Source organism: Coturnix japonica, chromosome 18 (assembly GCF_054131305.1).
Source record: "Coturnix japonica strain WE chromosome 18, WE-NBRP24, whole genome shotgun sequence".
Taxonomy (NCBI): domain Eukaryota; kingdom Metazoa; phylum Chordata; class Aves; order Galliformes; family Phasianidae; genus Coturnix; species Coturnix japonica.
In genome coordinates, this window is record NC_140680.1 from 6,440,134 (window position 1) to 6,459,899 (window position 19,766).

The window sequence follows — 19,766 nt, forward strand, 5'->3', positions numbered from 1 at the left end:
AATTTACTCAGGAAGAAATGAATAGTAGCTTCAAGGTGAGAAATTAAGACTGAAGATTTTTATCTTCAAGCACTTAATGGTATGTAATCATTCTCTTGTTCTTTTTCCTTCATTTCCACTCAGGAACAAAAAAAAAAAAAAAAAAAAAAAAAAGTTTAAATGAAGCAGCAATGAAGTTTAAAAGCTTGAATCAAAGGGAAAAGTCTGAGCATGAATTTTCTCTTTGAGGAGGGAGAAGGAGCAATGAGGACAGACAGAAATACATTATTTCCATAACCAATAGACCATACATGCGATATGTGGTGTGAGCAGCCTGGGAATTCTGTGTACCAAGCAGACATGCTATCGAGCCATCTTTGCCTTGCAGAAACTATTTCAGTGTTCATGCAGAATGCCCAACAAAGCAATGTCATCCTGGTGACATATAACAGCCTCCATATGCAGAAAGCAATGAAGCAAAGATTATTCCCCAAACCAGGGCCAATAAAAGGCTACTGGTTACAGGAGGCTGTTGAGCCAGGTACCCCCAGAGAGTTCACAGGCCGGCTCTTCAAGCCAAAAGCAAGAACAAGACTCCTAAGATCTTTCAGCGTCAGTCTGAACTGCTACCTCATTCTGAATGTCTTTGTAAACGGAGCTTCAAGTCATCCCATTAGGGGCAGAAAAAGTCACTTGCTGACTTTGCCAGACACAGCGTCCTCAGTGGGAGCTACACAGTTTTTGCCCTGTTATCTGATTCTGCCCTTCTAGATAGTCTAAGCCATTAAACAAATTCTTTGAATTGTAAAACTTTGGTCAAGGTCATGTGCAAATGCAAACCCGGAGTTCAGTTATGTTTTACCAGTGGATGACACAATTACAAGTAGAAAAAAGTTTTTATAACTCAACATTCTTTTCCCCTTGGTTATCAATTTTTAAATACAGGGCAAGAAAAAAAAGTGTGCTTTTGAGAAAATTCTGAGCACATGAATGTTTTAGATCAGTTCTATTCCACAGAGCAAAGAAAGGTTTCTTTGAATACTGTGATTTGATGTAATTGGTCTTCTGATTTTTTCTTAAGGTACAGCAAATGCCAAACAAAAAATTATGCATATTTCATTTACAGACAGAGTCAAATTCATCCCATAGGTGTAAGCCAATTATTTTCATTGTAGTTGTATCAGTGTGAGAAAGGAATAATGCAATCAATCACAAATCAAATTCATACTGTTCTTTATGACAATTCTGCTTCAGCAAATCCTCAGATATAACAGTGAACCACAGATCACAACAGTATTCTATAGAATACATTCAACAGAATACATTAAGTAAACTTACCTTCCTGTCTGTATCTTACAACTGAGGAACCCTTAAAATATCAGAGAATAGGGAAAAAAGCCTAAAAAATCTTACCTACAAAAGGATGTTTTTATTTTTAGAATAGCTGCCCCAGCACTGATTATGAGAATAAATTTTGCACTAGAGGGACATGCTGAATACATTTCACCTGCATAACTCAGACCATATTTCTTAATTAGTGGTACCATTTTCTAAAACATTTCTTAAATCTGTCATGTAAATGCAATGGCAAAGGATATTAAGGTTCATTTCAGAACTATCAATATCAAGAACCATCCTGAATAACACAAGCATTCTACGTCCAATTTTTCTATATAGGTTTCAGTAACAGCACCTGATCTGAACTGGAGGAAAAAACGTGCCTCATGGCACTACATGCTTGGACTTGACATATTTCACAATACCAGTTTTAGAATACACGATCAACTTTGGTCAACAAAGTCTGTGTATCCATTATATCTTAATATAAATCTATTCCATGAAAGCCAAGAACAAAACAGTCTAACTGGAGTTCAATAACTCCATGCAGCGAAATGAAGCTTAATCCCTCCTGGAAAACTGCAATGAGATTGACTGTATGAAAGCTTCTGGAGCTTGTCCACATCAGCTTTAGTCATATCAGGTGGGATGGCAATAAAACCTTAGTATTTGCGAGGAAAACACTAACGCAATCTTTTCAGTTTTCCCTTTAAAGAACCAAGAAACAGGTTCTGTTCTCTGTGTATGGAGGATAAAACAACTGTCAGCTCTGTGAAGTGAGGGACAATTCAAGCAACAAGAGCTTGTCTGGTAATTAGACCAAAGGAGTAAATAAGGGGTCTTCACTCAGTTACAAACAGGACCAGAACCTCCCTAATGGACTCTCTGAGGCTGTTTATCAGTTATGAGCAAACCAAACATCCCAGAGCTGGGAGCACAAGGCAATGGGTTTCACAGATCACAGAATCACAGAATTACCCGGGTTGGAAGGGACCTCAAGGATCATGTAGTTCCAACCCCCCTGCCTAGCAGGGCCACCAAACATACGCCTTTAATTTCTTCCCTGTACTTCCTTCCCATACTGGCGGCTGCCCTCACGCTCTTCACAGCAGCCTCATGAGATCTGCCAAAAGACACAGAGCTGCCGAGAAGAAAAGGACAGGATGGGATGGAGGAAGGCTCTGTCTCTGCACATGTGGTCTGCTGCAGGCATGCAGAGAAATGCTGCAGCCTGAAGCTGTACTGAATTTTTTAGCAGCACAGTACTATGCATACTGTCACTGGTGATCCAGAATACAGGTGCTGGAAGAGCCATTGCGAAAGCTGTAAAAGATGTACCCAGCTGTGTTACAAGTCATAAACACCAACAAGAAAACATGTACATTTCTGTAATAATTCTGCAGATAAAAACCAGAGAAGCTATATATGTGTGTGTGTGTATATATATATTTATATATATATATATAAATATATATATATATATATATATATTTATATATATATATATATATATTTATATATATATAAATTTATATATATATATATATATATATTTATATATATATATAAATATATATATATATAGAAGGAACAATTTTAAGAACTAAAACTTTAATGATCAAGAAAAAATTCCTAGTTTTGTGATTCTGTCCCACGGAAACAGAAGTGACATCACACAGCTCTGCAGCACAACTCCTAAGTAATCTGTATCAGTACTCAAGATATCACTGCCAAGAGTAAACTACTGACTGTATTTTCAAAGGAACACATTTAAAATATTTAAAACACCTTGGGAAAAGAGTTGTCAAATGCACAGCAAAAAAGAATTGCTAATATTCAATTTCCTCAAATGCTGTTTTTCTTATGCAAGGTCTCCTAATACTTTTCAACAGTAATATACAATTTTTTTCCCTTGGAATCAGGCACAAGATTCCTGGAGATTCTGAAATGAGAAGACACACTGTCCTCACTACCAGTAATACACAGAAAACAGAACTCCATCTACATGCCATGGCACTGAAATGTGTGGGAAGTATCAGCTTCACAACACAGATGAGTAAGCCTGAGGTGGGAAAGGAGGCTAGGCTGGAAAATGTCCATGGGATTTGGGAATCGGTCTCAAAAAGAAAATCAACCTGAATGCTCTTTTGCCTTGCTCCACAAAGTTCTTATCATTAAGTTGTACTGAAAATTGAATACACCTTTTCCTCCCTTCACAACAGAGCATTCATGTAAAATAGTTAATTATTACTGCTGTAGTTTCCACCACATTAGACTGTACTTTAATTAATTTTATTTTATTAAGTTAATATCCTGATAATAAAAGACAATAGACTGATAGCCCAGAGCCTAGTATTTCCCATTTACTCTCACAATAGGAGGAGCACTGGAAGATTCCTTAAGTGCTCCCACTTCACTTTCACTCTGAATGAACTACCAACAAGCAGAAATGTTCACACACAATCTCTCTCCTCCTGAACTACCTAAAAGCTGGCATGAATTGTCTATTGTTCTTTGCTGGCTTCACAGAAACGAGTTGTCCATCATACGCTACTCACTCATGCTATGGCTTCCTTCTGAAACCCAATGTGATTCCTTTTGTTCCCATTACTGTACCACGTTCAGATATCACAAGATAGAATCTGATACTATTCTAGAGCAGCACTCAAAGCCAACAGCTCAGACTTTTAAAAATCTCACTGAATTTGAATAACTAATTCATAGAGCAGGAAATATAAATTTTCTCTTTCTTTTCAATTCCTTCAGCAAGCATTATTTACCCAAAGCTAATTTAACCTATTTGAAATAAAATAAGGTCCTTTTTTTGGCCTCCATTGTGCTAGAATTAATCAGAAGCAGCATGATTCCATGTTTAATTTCAATCACAGCAGCTACTGCTTTGCGAATAAATAATTCTTTTTTTTTTTTTCCCCTTAAATAAGATGATCACTTTCTCTTAAGGAAAATAACACTTAGAACAATGGCTTTTACATGATATTTTGTTTAATTATGAGAGCACTGCTGAATATGTTTTCACTTAAAATCCAAGTCTGTGAATAAAACTGCTTTTTTTTTTTTCTTTTTTTTTTTTTTTTTTTTTGAATGGCACCAGCAACATCTGGGTCAGTAGGAGATGCCCAGAGAGTCAAGAATTAAAATGGCAATCTGGAAATACAGTTTGGAAAAAAACAAATTAAAAAGGAAAAACTGATGACTCAAAGAAATTACCAATGCCAATTTCAGCTACAGAGCCAAGATTCTCAAGTTGTATGAGAACGGAATTTCTTTTCTAGATCTGGGATTTACTTTCTTTCAGTTTAGTTAGAAGAAAGCTGGCTGTAAATTTTCTAGCTCGCTTTGCTAAGGGGATAGCAGAATTTAGCCCCATCTGTTAGTCCTTGGCGAGGACACTGGTACTATTTGTTTTCCTAACATGGCATCCCTGCACATTTCTGACTTGCAAGCTCATACAACAGATTGATTGTGCCAGAGAGACCCTGTGAAGTGGTGCCTGCTCCACTGCCAAGGGCAGGGAGAAAATGGATGGTCAGATTCAGATGATCCTTAAGAGGAATAGGTGAAAAATCTGCACTACCTCCCCCGTCACGTCATGTATGTGGGATACCGCATCTGACCTTCAGCCAGTGAAGCAAAGAGGAATTTTTCCTTTAACATTTATGAGGCACCTGAGGTACTTCCAGCTATTTTTTTTTCTTTCCTATTTTTTTTTTCTCTTTTTCCCCAAACGAAGGGCTGTGTCTAAATCCAGACCAGTAAAATGAGAGTTAGAGGACTTGTCCCCAATTTCTCAACTGCTAAAACTGCTTTGTCCTAAATAACTTTTGCCTGAAGACTTTCCCTAGAGCCCTCTTCCCCAAACCATGCACAGGGAGATTTTTCCACAGACCCGGCTGATTTGTAGATCTGTTGGTAGAGCCTACCAACATTTGGGGTTCAGTGAACCTTATGTCTGCTATACTAAAACTTACATGAAATGTTGCACTGAAACTACAGTCGGCCCCACAGTGCTGATGGGTCAAACTCACAGCAACGCTTGCTATAAAAGAGAAAGAATTTGTAATTCATTATCACTAAGTATAGCTAGCAAATGAATACTGGGTTACTCCGGAAATATTAAACACTTAGAGATAGTGTTAATTTTAGCACAACAAAAGTATTTCCAGTTGCCACCTCAGCCATTTTTGTCTTTCACATTCATTGAAACGAAGAACTGCTCCCTTGCTGCTGCTGAAAGCCCTGCACAAACTCTGATCAGGATTCGTACTGGAGACATTCATGTGCAGATCAGACAAGCCTCAGAAAGGTACACATGGAGTGCTTTCAGGAGAGGAACTAAGTTAAAGTTCCAACAAAGACACAAAATAAGCAAACTGAAAAGCAGGGAATTTCCAGCAATAGAAGCTTTCCTCTGTGTATGACTTCAGAGCATGTAGTAACACAGCAAAAACATATAGCAAAAAGCAGGTAAAATCCATCAGTTAATTATACACACAAACCAGTTACATTCATAAATGTCTATACACAAAAACAATAACCAGTCTACCTTGTATAACACAGTTCTGTCTACTTCATCTTTTTAATAATCCACAGCCCCAACTCTCTTACAATGATGCCTTTTCACTTCAGACCTTTGAATTCCAGGGAAAAGCTTTAGGGAACATGCCTATTTATATTTAGAAAAACCTTTCAAATTTAAAGCTATCATAGGGCAATATACCATGACACAGTCAGAGAGTTCAAACGGAAGAAGCCATTTATACTTAGCAAAACCACTTCAATCAAACTTGGTATACAGGAGATGTATCCCCCCTAGAAAGGGTTAATGACTGTGAGATCTCTACTTCCTGGATTCGCCCAGGGGGTACTTTCAGAAAGGTGACACACATGACCGCCCCAAGTCCGCAGCTGGCACTGATAAATAGCATGAATTACTAAAGATTGAACACAGATTGCACAGTGCACAGCCATGTTGATGTAAACTATATTTAACAAATGATATCCCAGCAGAAGAGGACAAGAAGCCCTAAAGACTCTGCAGGGGATGGGAAATCATCTATAAATTTGTATTTTCCTTCAGCCAAGGAAGGTCACAATTGTGTTGAGATTTCCAGCCAAGGGAAACAGAGACTGACTGTTATCTTCAATACAATTGCATGTCTTCCCCTTTATCTACAAGTGCATACGTGCCTAAACAAAGAAGCAGCCTACTTTCAAAGCCTGTCTCCTGCTCTCTGATCAAATCAGTAAATCTTTCATCTGAAGATTTTCATGAGCAACCTTACTGAGCAAGGAAAAATACTGAATTAATGCTACCTCCAAAAACTCGTATCTTGCCCTTGATATTTGTGGCCCATTTTGCCCTAAGAGAGCAAAAGAAGTATTTTGGCTCTGAAAATAGTAAGATGACACGCAATAAAATAGCCATGAAAATGTGCAGGTTTTGGCTAAAAAAACATCCCAGTGATCAGCCAAGTGCTGTAATCTGCTTGCGTCAAACTGCCAGTAGTGAGCTTATGAAAATCCTTTGTGTAGCTAAGAAGATATACTAGATATATTTCCTATACATATGCTATGTATAGATGCATACATATACTGTGCAAGAGTCATGACTATAGTAAAGACAAAGCCATGCGTGCGATGTATGTGACCATTAACTCCTTTGAAAACTGCTCTGGTATCACAGTAAGTGCAGGCTATGCCTGGGCAGCACCCTGCCTGCTCAGCTGCCTGCTCTAAGGTGCACCGAACTCCACATTAAACACTGCTCAGCTCTGCTGAATGCGGCTGAAATGCAGGGAGTCCTGGGTAGAGCTGGGTTTGGCAGCAGGCTGGTCTGCAGACAGCTGTAGCCGGGACTGGTGAACGCCATACTAAGTGTGATTCCAAAATCACGGAAACTGCTTTCACAACTGCACGTTTTCAAATGCATGCACAGCAAAGGCAAAGATAAGTTGCATTATTTCAATTTATGTCATGAATTTTGTACTCCAGGAGCTTCAAATCAATGGTAAGCAAATTGCACCATGGTTAGTTCTGTCCTGTTCTAGCTGCTTACAGTTTTCTCCTGGTAAATATAAGAGAAAAGAGGAGTGATTTACGAACGCTCACTTTAAAAAAATCGAACAACATATTAAAACAATACCTCATAGCACAGAGAAATAGAGTCAAGCAGATGGTTTTCACAGTAGTTTTATAGAAAGAACATGCAGAGAGCCTCGACAGGAAAAAAAATCTAAAAAATCTAAAAATGAAGAAAACTGTGTATTAGATGCTGTTAAATCTGTGCTAGAGCGCAAATGGAGATATAAAAAGGGATAAAGCTCCTTCTGTAGAGATCCACATAAAATATAAAAAAAGTGATGAAAATCACAGCTTTTGAACCTTCAGCAATTTCCCTTCACCAACATTCCACGATAAGACTGAGTGAAACCCTTCCAAGTATATGCTGAAAAACAGCACTATTTCCAGTTCGTATGACATGGACTGTGCCCATCAAATAACAGACAACCAATCGAGATGCATCTTGCCATTAGCCCAAATGGTTATAAATTCTCCACTTTCACCTGCAGGCACAACAGGCAGTGTCTGCTCATGGTTGCCATGCCAATTGCAATGGTGCAGGTTAATAACGGGCTCACAAATTGACTAAGGTGTGTTGGAACAACAGAGGAACTTGGCTAAGGAAGCACATCGGCACCTGTACAGACATCCTCAGGTGGTGCCCAAGGAGGATGTACATTTTAATTTGTAACCCATTTGCTGCTAAAGGGACTGAAGTTTAAGATACACCATGGAGTACAATATGGCAATCTGAGCAAAGAAAAGGAAAACAAGTTTTCTGTATTTCTGAGAACAAATAGCTGTCTCCACCATCACATCATTGTTTCACTATTACCAGCTAATACAACAGCAGACAGAAAGTGCAGCTGCGGTCCACAGAATATTTGGCATTTCTGGCCCAAGCATAATCCCTCATGTAATGAAAAACCTATTTCTATTTCTGCATCCTCGCTACTCTTCATACTGAAGAGGCTTGCGCCTGTCTCCCATTTATTGAAGCTTATTCTTCATCTAGACAGCCAGGTCTGGTTTGTATTAGAAATTAGGTTTTAAATCACTATTTTTCTATTATTTATTTTAGGATTTTCAGGAAGCCTCCAGAGGTACAGAGAAATTCATCTTATGAAAAAGACCCTTACACGTTAAATGAACCAAGCTCCAAGTCCCTGACCTACGTTAAAGAACTTTGGTGTTTTTAAGGTTCAAAATATTTCTAACTATGAAGACAGTAACACCACTTTAAGAGTTAAAATGAAAGAAAAGAGTAAAGCTAAATACTCCCCCATGCAAGAAACAGAATAATCATAATCTCAAGCTTTTCTTTTACAAGCAGTCTCTACCGTAGGGTTTTCCTTCTCATTTCTCATGTGGCTGAAGGCTTGCATTTATCTGATTAATGGAGTCTCCAGATGTAGAAGGGGATATATATTTGCATATCTATATGCATATATATATATGAAGAAATAAACAATAGGTGGAATAAACTTTGGGTTCAATAAATCTCAGGGGCCTAGAAATGCATCTCTCCTGTCTGTAAGCTCACTGTTTCCATGTGGCCAGTTCTTACACAGCTCTCTGTATCCGCAGGTCCCAGCTCTGCTCCACATTCTAATAAATGTGCAGTTCTCTCCTTGGAGAAGACCTTGTCTGATATCAGCACACAGACCCATTAAGGTGAGTGGGACTGTGATGTTGTAGCTTCTCTCTCTGGTAACTGTCTCTATAATGGCAGTTAAATTCATTGCATCTCACTGAAGGCCTACATTCTTTTTCAAGTGTTTTACATTTACCACAGACCAGCAGAGATGCTGCATGGTCACGTCAGCCCTTATTCTGTGCGGGGATTCTTGCTGTGCACTCTTGAGATGTTTTTCAAGTTCTTTTACTTTTCTCAGCACTATTTTTTTTTTTTTTTTTTTCTCCCCACTTTTATGACTGAACATAGAAATCCTCCAGTAACTATTTGTGCTGATGGAGTGGGGTATGTTCAGGCTTAAACAAAACACCTGTTAGCATATAAATTCCATCAGCATAGAAGGAAAAGTCTTACTGATCTTCCAGAGTATTACCTAGTTCAGGTCAATTCCTGCAAGACACAGCACCACAAAACCAGGCTATCTGTTCCCATCTGGCAAAGGGACACTATTCCCCTACAGCGGCAACAGTACATTAAAACTTCTTATATTCTCTGACCTTCCTCTGAAAGTATTTACTAAGAAAAATGTGGGAAGAAACCAACTGATCAACCAACCAGAAAATTAAAAAAAGCTTAAAATTAAATTAACTGCAGCACTTATGCATAATGTATATTGCTTTTTAAAAATTAAATGCAACAGAGCAGGATAAATGTGGACATCCCAGAAGAAGAAAACAAACCTCTAAACACACAGTACATTTGATGTTTTATGTAAGGTTATGTAAGACCAGTATGTGAAAATGGAATTCTTCTGCCATTCAGGAACTATATTAATACAAATACTTGTCTTCTCTGCTATTTAATTAGTAATAGCTTAGATAAAGGCATTAATAATGTCTAATAATCACACAGGAGGTCTCAGTAGTGATTCTCTCATTATCAAATCTGCTCCACATACAAGTCAATGCAAGATTTTTCCAACATTCTTTGTTTTGTTATTTTAATTCAAGTTTCTGATGCCAGAAATGTTTATGAGTAATAAAATAAGACAGAATTTTCTCAATTCTAAGAATATATCTATTCTCTGCGAAATAAAATAGGTTTTGGCTTTCCTATACCCACAATAATCAAAGTCTGTTGTAGAAAACAAACATTCACTCATGCTCAGTGAATGGACAATGTATCTTAAAAGTTTAGCACTCCACATTGTTCAGGCAAAGATGCTCCAGATCACTGGAAATTTGCCTAACTCTTTGCAGTGATAAAATCTGGGGACTGGCTGGCTGGGTGTAACTCTGCAGGAAGGGCGCTGGAGTCCCAGTGGACAGAGCTGCAATAAGCCAGCAGTGTGCACTGGCAGCAGAGAAGGGCAGCAGCAGCCTGGGCTTTAGGAACAGAAGCACAGCCAGGAGACATCATTGCCATCTGCTCAGCAATCATTAGAATCACAGCATCACCAAGGTTGGAAAAGATCTCCAAGATCATCCAGTCCAGCCATTCACCTATGACCAATACCTCCTCACTAAACCATGTCAATTAGTACAACATCTGAGTGTTTCTTGAACACATCTGGGGACAGTGACTCAAAAACCTCCCTGGGCAGCCCATTCCACTAGGCTACTTCTACTGTAACTTAATCCAGTTTTGGCTCACCCAGTGCGACAAAGGCATCAATAAAACAAAGCAAGTTGAGTGGAAGCCACTAGCATCTTTAGGGCTTTAGCACTTGTCCCTGGAGCAGAGGCTGGGAGAGCTGTGTTTGTCTGGCCTAGAGAAGAAAAGGCAATGGTGGCCAAACAGCAGCACGTCAGACCCTACAAGTCATCAGGAGGATGAAGGCAGACACACTAGTGTGTGACAGGAGGATGACAGTTGAATGGTACACAATAGGAGAAGATTCAGATTGGATACATGGAAATACTTTTTCTTCATGAGAACTATCAAACAGTGGAAGGTTACCAAGAAAGGTAATGTAGTCGCTTAAAGGTCTTTGAGACCAGACTGGACTTTACATATACCCTAAGTATTAGCAAAAGATCCTCCAGAGGTCCCTTCAACCCTAAATTATCCTGTAATTGATAAACTTAAATCTAGAGTGCAGAATCAGAGATCAGACAGATTGTGTTCAAAAATACTGCTTTCCTGATTATACCTACAGGAGTAACCTATAAAGGATTAATAACAAGGCCCCAAAACATGATGTGAACATGGTGTGTGGGGCATTCAAACTCACTGACCTCTGCAAGTCAATGACATATAGACATATGGATACCCAGACTGTGTAAAACGGCCAGGATATGTTTTGTATCTGTGTAGAGTCTGAGTAGGCAGCACAAAGTATGACACAGAAAAACTACATGGAATTAAAGCCTGAACAACTAAAAGCTGAAATGAACACAAGAACTGTTTCTTAAACAGCTTTTTCGGTTACTGAAAAGACATTATTCACCATTTAATGTAATGTGTTGAAATTACGTTTTCTGTTATTTTATAGTGATGTGACATTTCTCTTCCCACTGTTCAACTTCTTTTCTTCTTTTCCTCCATGACTTCTGTGCTCTGTTACACTGTCCTATTATTTTCATAACATGAATGTAATTCCTACTTCTATATTTGTCTTCAAGTAGGTTCCTCTTATCCTCTTTTCTCTGTAGTACACTTAAATATCTTTTATTTGTGGGTTTTTTGTTTTTTTTCATAGTAGTTTTTTAGCAGCTACATTAACCATTCTTACAGAATCCCTGTCACATCTTTTGATCTACTATTACCCCATTGAGCGACAGCTATAATCCTAAAAGCAATAATGTATTTCTACACCTAAGCGAATAAAATCTGTAAGCGCACAAAATGTAAAACAACAAGACCAGTTAGCACAGAAACGAGTAATAAATATAAATGAATCCAGAAATGATCAACTGATGATCTCAGCATAAACAGCAGCTAACAGAGCAACATTTCCCTAGGGAGAACTGTGAGAACTGTGAAATCTTACACTGATATTGAACACTGACTTTTCATAGAAAATGACTGCAGATTTATTTGATAGGTCTATCTGACTTAGCATTAGATAAGCAAAATTTAATATTCAAGATCGCTTATGCTCACCCTTCCTCAGAAAGATGGTCTCATCTCAGTATGTTGTGCCAGGCTATAAATAAGGCATGTCTCACTGAGCTGCCTCAAAGCTTTTTTATCATTTTTCCCCGACTTCCTCCAGACTTGTTTTGCATCTGCTTATCCCTGCTACTTCTTTGCCCTGATGAGACTCATTACCTGTAGTTCTGGATTAAATCCAAGACTACTAAAACAATCAGTCCTTGCACCAACAGGATAGAGAACAGGCTCTGTTCCCCAGCTACTATGAAACCCAGGATATTTACCTGTTTGGGCAAAGTAAGGAAATAATGGAGCATGTGAAGCACAACATAAAGCCCTGCTGTTATAAACTGTGGAAAAAAGAGCCACTGAGGAAGCCATTCGTGTAGCTCTGAGTAGAAAAAGGAAAAAATGGCCAGAATAAATAATAATTCTATGACAATACTACTTAATTTAAGCACTATTTATCTAACATTTCCAGGTTAGCCACTGTCATCCTGCTAGATTACTTTGAGAACTTTTATGACACTAAGGACACACACATTTTGAGTAGAGTAGCATCAGCTAGACTGCTGTGTTATTTTTCTCACGTTCACAGCAACATCTCTTAACACTTTTAACAACCAGCATCTGAGAAATCTGTGAAAAAATATTTTCGGATATTCATCTTGGATTGCATTGTGCCACATGCACTAAAAACAAACACCACTCTCCCCATCAACAAATCCCTGTAACACCCAACACAAAAAACCACCTTGGTCTCCAATTTCTTACCAAGGTTTCTGAGTAGGCTTGTTTGACTTGGTAAATAGGTAGAAGGGGTTTTCAATTTCAAGCACTAAGCGCCTGATGGCACTTGTGAGTTATAGAAACATTAGGCTCACTCTGGTTTCAAGTGCTTGGGTTTACTGTATGGAAATCCTCAACAAAGACAAAAAGAATTGAACAGACAGATAAAACTGCCCTTGCACACTGAAAGGCAGTTACTTCTATTATCTCTGAGATCTCTGCTAGGCAAAACACGCACATTCGCTTTTCTTGGAGCTAATCCATAGATCAAGCCTTCATTTTTAACCCAGGAAAAGCATAGGCAAACTAAACCCACGTAACCTCTCATAAGAACACTCCTGTTTTTTGAGGCATTATGCATTTATAGGAGCAGGAGCACGTTGTTTTTAAAGCAAGATGATCTACTTCACCAAATGACTCTCACATTTGCACCTTGAAATAGGACCCTTGCTAGGCGAGAACTCCACATTTAATGTTCCTGGAGCCAAGCTCCCCAACTCCCATCAACAGTGTAGAATTCTGTTACAGAATGGGGCGAGATGTTTTTCCTTGAAAAGTTCAAAGCCTCTCTTCTCAGAGCTTGCATCAGATAACAAATCTTTGCATTCTCAGATTGACTGAATCAGTGAAGAAGAATATCTGAACGTGCGATAGGCTTATCCTAAAACTTAACTATTGCCCCCAAAGTGATACCTATTTTCATTGCAAATTTAGAACAGAATCTTCTGTCACCATCTCATCTCGCAAGATGCAAAATTCAAGTGAAACTTGGTAGCAGTGATTGACAACCAGATGCCCTCTGCATGACAGAGGTTCCATCTTCGCATGGTTTTCCCTTTTGTCAATCTTGGTTTCCCAGCTGCCGAGCATATTTGATTTCAGAGAAGTCTGGGCAAGAACAGCTCAGTGGTTTTCTGACTTTAAAAGCAAAGCAACAACACAAATGTAGCATAAGAAATCAAATGAAACATAGGTTGCCATTTGTCAAAAATAGCTCAAAGACAGAGCAAATGAATCAATTGATACATAAAATAACCACTTGCGTGAGCTACTGTCATGAATCCCGACCTGCGGTGTCAGAGTCAAACAGATGACTGGACCTATATCACCATCAATGTCTCCTAAATTCAAAAATATTTTTGTGAATGGCAAAAGTTGCAGCCAGTCAAGCTGGGAGCAGTTAGTTACATGTCTGTGTTTCTGGGAGCGGCAGCATCTGCAGTGCTCTATATGCTGCACTGAAAGAATTTACAGTAACAGTCTGAGCACTGCATTTATGAATGAAAAACCTTCATGTAAGCTCTTAAGACTGGCAAATATTGTACTCATTTTTGGGATGAAAATAATTTAAATTGATACCAACAGCAAAAGAAGACAATTTTATGAAAACAGAGTCTATGCACATATTTCATGCAGCTAAAAGATGAGACTTCTGCTTCCAAGCCTAATTTCTTCAAGAACCCCCATACATTCTATTGTCTGCCTGTCACAGAAACAAATGAATACTATTGTGTGAGAAAGATAACCAAATGAATTAACCATTTCTTTGCCTATATGTATTATATTCACAAATCTGTTGTGGTGTTTTCTAATAGCAAGAAACTTACCAAATATTTGTTCTGTGTGCCACTATTTTCCAGGCTTTAACTTTAAATAAATGTATAGGGTATAAAAACAAAACTGTCATTTGCTTAAATAGCAGCCAAAGCCTTTGGCAATTCAGGCCTTTCTGGAGCACAGACGTGGCTACGTTACTTTAAGTTAAGGGAGAAAACGAGTTTATCTGAAGCCTGAAGCATATTTAGGGTCAAGTAACACTGAAGAATAAATGAGTGATAACATTTTCCTAGTGGTACATGCACTAAAGATGCGGTACAATCATGCTGATTTCATAATTTGTCATTTTCCTTCTATTTTTCTGTATCATTGAATAGAATAGGAGCAGACAAAATACACCAACACTAAAAGTTATCAGCATGAAATACTATTTTGAAGTGGAGCACCTCTGAACTCATTGCAAAGGGAATGTTACTCGTTGCCTCTCTCTAAAAAGTGTAAATACTAGAACATTATCTCATTTTTAACCTCATGGCATGTTGATGGTCAGATGTTCTTCCATGCTCTAAGTCAGACTGGTAGAAATCAGAGCAGTGTAGGGGCTTACAGGAACATGATGGTTAGTGTTTGGCAGCAGTTATTATCGTGGGGAGCACTAGGAAACTTTTTCCCCACCTTCCTCCTTTATTTATTGTTTTTTCCCCTCCAAGTTTGGCACAAATCTAAAGAGCTAATTTAATATGACAAATCACTCCTATAATCTCCAAAGTGAACACTGACAAAGACGGTACGTTTGGCGTATACTTTCCTTCTGACACTTAATAAATTACTTTCCTGTAACTCGGTTTCACCACCAGCCTAGTATCTGCAGGATGTCCTAATTTGAATGGCTGATTCTACATTCTTCAACGTTGCCCAAGGAAAATGGGAATAAATCCCAGACTTTGTGAAATGACAAATCTCAAACAGTACTGAAGGACAATTCGTTCCAAAGGGTATTATGGACTGTGGGTTGTTTTTTTGTTCATTTCATTCAGTCTGTTTTTATTTACCTGAAAAGGCAATAGGAATGCCTATGTCACTTTTGACTTCTTCTATGATATGTTTTTTGCCTGACTTTTTAGATCACCCCTTGTATAAAATTTTTTCACGACACCATTCATCTTCGGCAGTCTGAAATTCGGATGTTTAAACCTAACACAGCATGTTTTCAATGAACTGCTTTGAATCCCACATCTCTCTTATATCAGGACAATTCATTCAGAAACCATGCAGTCTATGAGAACTTCAACCTGTTCTTTCAAATATAATTTACTTCTTATTTGCCAGTATTGTGTTTTTCATTTAGTCCAGCAGTAGTGGTTGCTACCTGTGATACAGTCATCTCGATGGAGCCTCGATATATTGATAAACCTAAAGAGCAGAACCATTCACTGCAAATTTTGATAACTTTTTCCATAACTATTATTTTTAGCAGATGTGCCCCCAGTAATATAACTTCTGCTTTGGTGGAAAGCAAGAAATTTGCTTTTTTTGGACATGTACAGCAGTAAAACGTTATCAGTTCCTTTAAAGAGTCTCCTGTGCTTCAAGTTCTGATAGCAAAATACACTGGGGGAGCCAGTGCAACACAGTACAGCCCTTCCTCCTGCCTATCTTGGTCTAACTTAAATAACATCCTAAGACTCCCAGTAGATTAACAGTTCTCACTTTCCAACTGTCTAAACGATTAGGACAGAACTGGGATATTGTTCTGATCTGAACAGTATTCTGATCATCTTGAAAACAGAAAAACACAATTTCTTCTAACAGACTGACTGGAACAAGGCAGAGTTATTTTGTCTTCACAGCAGTTCACATAATAGTAGGTCAGTAGCTCCAAAGCAAGCAGCAGAGGAGCAGACAGCTGATATTTTGGATTGCTGCTCTTTGCCCAGGAGAGAGGATAATTAATTATTTTTCCCAGGACTGAAGTACTGCACCCGGGATCTGCAGAACAAGGAAAGGTTTTTCAGGTTTCTTACAATAAGATTTCAGTGCCTAGGGTCATACCATTGGAGGACAATTTGATGGCTGGATAAGCTTATAGCTGTTGTTCCTAAGCTCATTCTTTTTGCCATACTGTTGTTCTCAAGACAATGTCCCAAGATATTGTCTTAAGACAATGCAATTTCCTTTTAGTTTTCTTTCTTTTCTGCCTTTTCCAAAAAGACCTCAAAAACTTCTGTCAAAATGGATCACTGCTGTCATGACTTGAAGATCATCCATCAATTGTTAAGGGCCTGCACATTGTTTTACATCAGGTCTTGTCTCAAATGGTTAATAAACTGTTGAAGGCAATAACCACACTGCAAAGTTTTGCTTTAGATTATAGTAAACTAAATAACAGGGAAAAACACATCTCATAATCCATCACTTCAAAGTTACGCACATGATTAAAATATTCAGCTTGAAGTATATCATTTCCCATGTGCATAATCACTCAGAGAGCTGTTGTATGATAACTGTCAAGTTCAATAAATCATGTGCTTTCCAATCTTCTTATTTATATATCAAGCTAAGCCTGCTGCCTTTCAGAGGTTTTCTACAGAGGAAGCACAGAAAGTTGGTTAGCTCTGTAGCATTGAGTATGATGGGATGCAGGCCTGGCCTAAAGAGACAAAAGCAATGAAGTCACTCATCAGCTCTTTTTGACCTCGTGTGTATTAATGATCTGTGGAAGACCATTACTGTGATAATTGAAATGTCCACAGAAAGCACTGTCTACACTTGTGAGCTGTGTTGTCTGGTTAAAAAATAATATAATAATAAAATAATCACTCTCTTCAAATGGAGGAAATGGGAAGAAAATTCAGTGCATCTTTACAGGGCTTTCACATATTATGCATGAACCTTGTTCTTTATGGTAGCAACATATTAATATCAGCACAAAGAGTCTCAGAAATGAACAAAAAACCCAACATAATAGGTCTGGAAAGTATTTACAAGCTACTACAATTTTGCCATTTAGTCAGGGAAGCTGGACAATCCGTGTAGTATGTCATTATCAACATATTGTTGGAGGCATTGTAAAAGGTACAAAATACACAACTAACTGGTATAGATCCTTTGAAAAATCTCCAAAACAACAGACAATGAGGAGGATATGGAGGGAGAAATCAGAAATAGATTAATCTAGTAAAGACAAAAAACCAGGAGCATGTTTAAAGAAAATCTGAAAAGACCACAGAAAGAATAGAACGTACTGATGTCATTATTAATATGTTAACCACAGAAAATAAGCAGAAAGTTTGAGTTTTCCTTATAAAACACCAGGGATGTGTGGCAAGCGGAAAACAATGGCATACCAAATGGATTTATGTGATTGAGGTCTAAAAACAAGACAAATTCAGGCATGTGAACAGATATAAAGGGAGACTTATCATTCAAAATGATTTTGGATGTTTTTTCTCTAAATGTAGCACGCTGTGGTACTACCTCAATTCAAACACTGTTACTCTTAAGGATTCACTATCACCATTTGTGCAAACTATTTTAGAGCCAAGGTAGTACATACAAAAATCCTCACTATATCAGCCCCTGTTTGAAGCACCTACAACACCTCCATTTAACAATGCACACCGAGGATCCACAATCAATGTCTTGTTCCCACTCCTATGACAGCAAACGGGACTTGAGAATTGTATTTTTCTCATTAACCAGTATAAAGAATAATAATTTTCTTTGCTCAGTAACTACACAGAACTGCAAAACAGATTAAACCACCCTTTCATCTGCTCCAGTTTCATTTGCTGACATAGCCATGTGATTTGACATAGATAACAGTCTTACCTATGAAATATGCTAGCAGGATGGCAAGCAGGACTGCAGCAGCAATTGCAGATAAAGCAGCACATTTCCAGCTACAATACTTGGAGGGTTTTTTCAGCTTGAAAGCATTCCTGGAAAACGTATTTCTAGGTAACAGCCTGGGAGGTGGAGTATAAACTGTTCCTGAGGTCAGTGGGTAGCCGGGGGAAGAGCTACTGAACAGCGGAGTCGTTCCAGAAGATGTCTTAAACAAGAAATGCCTGGAAAACAAAACAAAACAAAAAAAATGGAACTACAGTTGAAAACAAGAAGTCTCATAGTTATGAAGGAGTATTCCTAACCCAGGTGACATAATGGATTAAATGCAAGAAGAAAGTAAAATGACTTTGCATGAAGAAATAAGGAAAATGAACACTCTCACAAACCTTTTGCCACCAAAGCCAAACAACTGTCACTGAAACACAGTGTTAGGATGTCTTCTGTCAGCATCATCTTCTCAATCTTTTTGTGATTAGATGCGGTTGGCCTGGATAGTAACTACAACACCAATGTGACCGAAGTGTCTTTGAGTATGTTAAGACTGTGCCCATTAGAAGGGGGAGCAGTCTGCTAACAGGGCTCATATGCAGATGAGACATTCCCAAACTTGGGAAAATAAAATTAAATTTTACCAGACTTAGAATTTACAATTAAAAAAAAAAAAAATAGTATTCAGGGAGTCTTGGTTTGAAGAACTAAAACAACAATCAAAAGTGCAAAGCTTAGCAGAAATAAAACCTCTCAGACTGCCCAGATGCTTTCTGAGAAGAAAAGAATGAGTGACACACTGCCCAAGAAATTCTCAGAGAATGCTGCCAACTTGCTCTAGGCACAGGAAATGGAGAGAGCAAAGCAGAGGACTGCTGTTCCACATTAACGCATCACAGTCAGGAAGGGCTGACTAGAAGAACGTTCCCAATAAGTGATAAAAAGAGAAACAGAACAAGGGTGGTGCTCTTCAAGAAGGCCACTGAAAATATATCTATTTTTAACGCAGTCATTTATGAATAAGTCTATTAATGGCCATAATAAATCACTCACTCTGACAATGCGTTTGTGATGTTGTTGTTTTTTCCTCTCTTGCAGACCCCAAATAACATCCTACACTCCACTCAGCAGTGATGAAAATTTTATTTCAGACAATGTTTCAGTCTACTACAGCAGTAGCCAAAGTCACTTCCAAAACTTTCTCTTTGTGCTTTGAAGACACCAGAGAAAAAGCTTCAGACACACAGGTACACAATCAGAAGTGCCTTTCAAAGCCTAAGTATCTCAAGCAGATTAATTCTGTTGTTTTTGTTTGCTTTTGAAAAGAAAAACAATTCAATTAAAATAGCTGTTGAGGAACTGGTGGTATGAAGCTGGTGGTGTTACATGAGAGCTGCTGACACCTCTGTTCCTTCAGCCTGGTTAAACATGACCAACGGCAGCAGAAGCAGTT

At 38.3% G+C, this 19,766-nt stretch overlaps 1 protein-coding gene across 35 annotated transcripts in view; it reads right to left on the minus strand.

Annotated features, from left to right (window-relative positions):
* Positions 1-19,766, minus strand: part of TENM2 (teneurin transmembrane protein 2) — a 1,410,959-nt gene that overhangs the window by 124,109 nt on the left and 1,267,084 nt on the right. For all 35 annotated transcript variants that reach the window (XM_085518796.1, XM_015875933.3, XM_015875927.3 and 32 more), the window contains one exon: positions 18,308-18,546. In XM_085518796.1, coding sequence (XP_085374922.1) covers positions 18,308-18,546 — 239 coding nt within the window. The remainder of the gene's footprint in view (positions 1-18,307; positions 18,547-19,766) is intronic.